This window comes from Populus euphratica, unplaced genomic scaffold (assembly GCF_000495115.2).
Source record: "Populus euphratica unplaced genomic scaffold, PopEup_1.0 scaffold94.1, whole genome shotgun sequence".
Classification (NCBI taxonomy): Eukaryota; Viridiplantae; Streptophyta; class Magnoliopsida; order Malpighiales; family Salicaceae; genus Populus; species Populus euphratica.
Window position 1 is genome coordinate 435,037 of NW_011499977.1, and position 6,000 is coordinate 441,036.

At 34.4% G+C, this 6,000-nt stretch overlaps 1 protein-coding gene across 2 annotated transcripts; it reads right to left on the reverse strand.

Moving 5' to 3' along the window:
• Positions 1 to 262: 262 nt before the first annotated feature.
• LOC105139600 (uncharacterized) lies at positions 263 to 5,563 on the reverse strand. Of its 2 annotated transcripts, none has more exons than XM_011046098.1 (15): positions 5,424 to 5,563; positions 5,022 to 5,067; positions 4,823 to 4,934; positions 4,634 to 4,693; positions 4,435 to 4,539; positions 3,700 to 3,783; positions 3,473 to 3,588; positions 3,175 to 3,276; positions 2,989 to 3,102; positions 2,819 to 2,875; positions 2,651 to 2,717; positions 2,223 to 2,276; positions 1,286 to 1,360; positions 1,034 to 1,069; positions 263 to 840 (listed from the first exon to the last, which is right to left on the reverse strand). In XM_011046098.1, exons 2-15 carry the CDS (start codon positions 5,039 to 5,041, stop codon positions 748 to 750), a joined length of 1,095 nt encoding a protein of 364 aa, XP_011044400.1. In that variant the 5' UTR covers positions 5,042 to 5,067; positions 5,424 to 5,563; the 3' UTR covers positions 263 to 747. The 2 variants fall into 2 exon arrangements, with proteins under 2 accessions (XP_011044400.1, XP_011044399.1); XM_011046097.1 differs by having other exon boundaries at positions 4,823 to 4,946.
• Between the last annotated feature and the right edge of the window lie 437 nt (positions 5,564 to 6,000).

Genomic DNA, 6,000 nt, shown 5'->3' on the forward strand with positions numbered 1-6,000 from the left:
AATTGTAGATGACGTTGGCCACTCCCCGTCAAATTTCACCGCCAAGTTCAAAGTATAAAAAGAAAGAATTACGCTGTCGAAAAGATTAAAAAATAATACCAAGTCAACAAGCATTGCATCTGACAGAAAATTGCAAAATTTCAAACATACCCAGCTCTTGTTTTTCAACGCAAGAAACGGTATTTATCACAGCTCCAAAAAGCTAGTGGAGTATTTTATAAAACTACAAAAAAAAAAAGTAAACAAAAGAGAAGAGAGCCCATTTAATCAGCCAATTCGAATTTCAAGTCAAATCATCACTGACCCAAAATTCACGGAATGATACACATATTTAATGCATTCCTGAAACCATTGCGGTTTTTGTTTTTTAGCCTCTCCCTCCGTCTACCATATTCCATTTAGAACAGGCTTGCCTTGCCTACCTAAGTCACAGGCTGTGGGCAAAAGGGACCACACCAAGGAACATGTCATCAAGACAATTTGCTATACTCTAGACCTTATCAAAGAATGGATGATGAACAAGTCGTCTGAAGACAACTTTCTATCAATTTAACTGAAAGGTGAAGTCCGAATTTCATCTCATGTCCCGATGGACAACAACAACAAATATGGACAGGATACTCAAAACGTGAAACAGAAACTAAGCATGCCACTTTAAGCAAAAGATCTTCTGCGGGTTGAATCTCATACACATTTCAGGGCCAAGTGAGATGCAGGGAAGGGGCAGGAAGAGTTAGGGCAAAAAAATCACCCCTTCTTAGTCTGAGAGATGTATGCTTGTTCAGCATCTGCAAGACGGCTCCGGAATAAAGACCACTCGTTTCTGCATCTTGCTCTCACCTGAAGAGGGGTGGAAAAGGAAATCTTATAAAAAGAATAAACAGAGAGAGAGAGAGAGAGAGAGAGAGGAGTCACTTCAGATCTTCGCCAATCTTGTATAAAAGGAAAACAATGATTGGTCTAACATGTGTGTGCATAATTCAAATTCAAAAGTGGATATGGATTTCACACTCATTTTGCTAAAGACACGCACCCCTTCCCATGGAGCTTTCCCCTTCTCTGACTTCCCCTGGACATTTTACAGAAAATTCCAGGGTGGTTAGACTACAAAAGAGAGACAAACTTGACAAGGAGTAGATAAAAATAAATAAATATAAATGCTTATATTAGCATCTTAAGAGGCATAGCACCTGGCACCAGAATTCATGCAGTTGGTGGTTTTGATTGCAGAGTAACAAATGAATTCACTTCAAAATAAGTTTCATCACTATAAAGCACGACTCACCTGGCTGCCAAGAGAAGGAATCACTTGATGAATAATCCACTGTGAATCAACCACTCCAATTTTTTCATGTGCAGGCTGTTGTGTGAAGCAAAAAAGGATTAATGTCATCTCAAAATGAAGGTTAAATAGCTGATCTAAAATATAAGACTTTTGTTTTTAGATAAAGGAGTCGGCAAAGTAGCTTGGATCTTGTGTGGTGAATATAAAGATCCCAACAAACTAGCTTGGATCTTGTGTTTAGATAAAGGAGCCAACAATTGGTTTCATTTAGCAAAATTACAAAATCCCAACTTCTGGGTTATGAACGGCCCAGTTTTCTCACACAGGTCTGATAAAAAGACACTAGGAGAAAGTTTATTACCATTGTTCAGCATAATGAGAACCCGCATTAGTGTTAACATGTGCAAGCGAGGGGCGAAGAGAGTCATTTATCATTTTTTGGCATTCAAATTTTTTGATTGTCTCTTATATGGGTTTGTGGAAAAAACTACGTCCGATGCCCTTGACTTAAGACGTGACATTGGCATCCACATACTTGATGTCTAGCATGCATGTGAGTGAATAGAAAAGAGAAATGAAATACACCCTGATGTCTTGCATGTATCTCTGTGAATAAAAAAGAACCAAATACCTTTTGTATATCACAAAAAACTAATATTCGACATGAATTGTTGCATTTATAAAACCAACACATGTTTTGAATAAGTTAAAATATGTTGGGTTTCAAGTGATATTGTGTACTCAAAAAGAGGAAGAAGGTCAAAACACCAAGTAGGCCTTCAACAAAAGTTTGATCCGAGTCTATGCCATACCACACAAACATCATCAGCATGGTACTTGACATCTTCTACACATGAAGGTTCACAAGAAAGTAGTTGAGACATAATTTTCCATTAATTGCAAAAACTAAATGAGACAATTGATGAAAAACACTGACCTCTACACATCTTCTGAGAGCAAAATCCAATCCCCATCCATGCACCAAATCATTCTAAAAGCATACAATTAAAACCATTACTTTAAAAGTCGCTGAAAAATAAAACACACGAAGAAGATGATTTAAACAGAGACTGGCAGCAATGCTATCTGCATGCTAACCATTACTTTAAAAGCAGCTGAAAAATAAAGCACACTGACGAAGATGATTTAGACACAGATTGGTGGCAATGCTACGTGCATGCTCCTTATCCCGTTCTATCTTCCACTACCTCCAATTTAGAATAGAGAGTTTTTTCCTTAAAAGATATGCACTTGTTGGACCATTTTCAAACTACCAACATTACAATTATGCATGCTGATCCCACAGGCATGTAATTATGCAAACAATTACACATAACCTAATCACAATCTTTGAACATAAAATACCTGAATCATGTGCCACACACAACGCCAAGCCTCACGAGAGAATACAGGTGCCATGATTTCCACAAAGCTGAAAGAAAATAGCATATTTAAATATCACACACACACACATAGGAAGTGAGTGTGTGTGTGTGCGCGTGTGAGAGAGAGAGAGAGAGTGAGAGAGAGTACGCAGCACATGGAGGCAAATGTGGGTCACTACACCAGCCTGGTTTCTCCTCTGTATCCCTGTTCATCAAAGTAGACAGCAACTCTTTATGAAAAAAGTTAAAAAAAAAAAAATTCAAGTCATATAAGACCACCCAGATCCAATAAAACACACACACACAGAGCAATCCTACTTGTGAACCTCTCTGTCTCCTCTCCTCTTCGTCATCTGCCATGTAAGTCCATTATTAGGCTCAAGACCTGGTTGAGAGATCTCCAGACCATGTTTCTTGACCAACTGTATATACCTAAAATTTGCATAGATGAATTAAAAGAAACATGTAGCTGTTGAAGAGAAAAAAAATTGAGGGAAAACGTACTTCTCTCCATTAAAATGTTCTACTCCAAGATCTTCATCCCATATAAAAATATATTCATAAGCTCCAACAATATCAGGATGCAAAAACCTTTTTGCATACCACCTGTAAAACATAGGCAGGTATGAATGGCAGAGCAGATTACAAAATTATCAGCTAAATGATAAGTATCAACATCCTCACAGTACAATGGATAACTAACTCTACTCAAGGGTGCATTAATAAATATGGTATGTAGCCTGTGTTTACAAGTTCTTAATAACAGATATTGCAACACTGTGCAGCAGAGCATAAACTTTACCATTTTGTTTGTCTCACTACACTAACATGGATTGCACTTTTTGACCACTCAAACTGGTCCCACTCGCTTGTCCGGCCATCATAGTGGAAAAGCAAAATTTGGAAATCATCAGAAAACTATCATAGAATTAAGAAGAAGGAAAAAAAAAAAAAAAAAAAAGGCTCAGTATCCATGGAAACAAGAACAATTTTAAAAACGAAGATTTGTGGAATGATCTTTCTGTATACCTTTTTAACTGCTGCGTTAATGTTGTTCCTTTGATCATAACCGACTGTAAATGTTAATAAATACTTTGGCTTCTTCAACATATCCTGCAAATTTCACTTGCTATAAGAATCTATTTCTGTGCTAATGATATCATTAACAGGAACTTACAATTCAGTATCCTATGATTTAAGTTTTATATTTGACAGTATGATTCAGAACTTATATATTGCATTTTAGATCTGCAATTTTGAAAATTGTATCACGTGGTTTGTAAAATCTGGCAGATTTATGATATTGATCTAATGTTATGATTTTAAGGATCCTCTATTGATCTCAAATAAAGAGAAAGTTTGACAACCTTGAGAGCCACTGTGACCTAATGGTTCGTATAGAAGAAATTCTATCTAAAAGCTTAGTCTGCTAATTGGAGGCCTAACAATATCAATATCCAACAACTAGATTTGCGCCAGAACTTGAATAAATCCGATTTGTCCATGCATAGAGATCATCCACGGCTCATCCATTTTGAAAAAAAACACATCGTCTATGGAGTGTAGATTCCAGTTTCTTTCATTTTATTTTAATGCATTACAGACAGATGGCCACCACCTATTCTATTACAGCTTACATTAGCCAAATGCAACGATATTAGATAGAAATGAATCAACAATTCAAAGATAATCCACTTGCTACCACAATCAATTACAATGAAAACTATAGAATGTTATCTTTTTATTCACAATTTCTAAATATACCTCACTAGGTTCACCCCATAATCTTCGCAAGTAAAAGTCAGATTCAGCCACAACAATTCCTGGAGGCAATAACTCCGCACCACGAGGATTTGTTGGAACATAAATCTGAGAGCAAGTAAACATGGCGCAAGCATATCATTGAATGAACATGAAATGAACAAAACGAATGAGCAGTTAAGCAACATAATTACATACTTACTTTAGTGACATTGCTGCCTGATCCAAGAGTTTCAAGTGATTTGCTTCTTCTAAATTCATTCTGATTTCACAATGGATAAATTGAGAGATAATGTAAGGCTTGAATGTATGTTAATCTGAAATAGAGAAAACTAACTAAACCAAATGGAAACTCCAGGATTCTCCCGGAATAAACTAGTGATCAACAAACCTTTGTATATGTCACTGCTGGAAATGATATACCAACAAAAAATCCAAAAGCAACTCCGACGATTGTCACGATAATGAGCCTGACACTATCATTTGTTTTCCTATAAACTCCACTGCAGGAGAAACTGGAGATTAATCAACCTAGATTAGCAAACTAATTATAAAGATACTACCTACATGAACATCATAGTAATCCAGACCTGCGATGTATAGTCCCCATCTCGGCACGTCTTACGATAGTCAAATCTAGAAACCAAAAATAAAATAAAAAAATTCAAATTCCTAGAAAAAAAATTAAAAATAATAATCACATTGACATCCTCCAGCACATTTTGTGAATCAAAGTAATACATTTCACACATATGAATGATTCTTCAAGCTTCAAGCCAGCCAAGCACACTTGATAACTAAAAAATCACACATGTAATATGCACGTTATTAATTTCATTTATTCTTCCTTTTTCTTTCTTTCTTTCTTTCAAATCTACCTGGAATTTCAAATTTAATGGAGAGAAATCCAAAAGCAGAATTCGAACTAACAAATCATTCAAAACAATTCGCAATATCACAAAATCTTGAATGTTTTAGGGTTCGAAGCTTACGCGATTTGATTTTATTGATGAAATGGCGAATTTACAGAGAGAGATTTGGGGAGAGTAGGTAGTCTGGCCTCGTCTCCTCCTCGTCTGGGACTTTTTTAAGTTTTTTCAATAACTCATAATAACACAAGTTAATTCTATTCCTTTTCTTTTCTTTTTTTTACAAATCTCGAATATATGTTCAAAATTATATATCAATTTTATTATTAAATTATTTTAATTAATTTTTTTTTGTGAGAATCATTAAATAAAAAAATCTAATCTCTTTAAAATTTATATGTTTATTAAAAAATATTATTTAAATAGAAATAAAGATAAAAAAATGAATGTAAGTTAAGACTTTGATTATTTTTTTTTTGAAAATTTAAAGATAAGTTAAAATAAAAAATAAAAATGAATGTAAGTTAAGACTTTGATTAATTTTTTTTTTTGAAAATTTAAAGATAATTTAAAATAAACTTATAATAAACTTAAGAGAATTATATAATGTTGGAAATAGTGGATATTTACAATATATGAAAGAGATAAATATGACATGAAAATAAAATAAAATATTTTTAAAATATTACTTATAATAAAC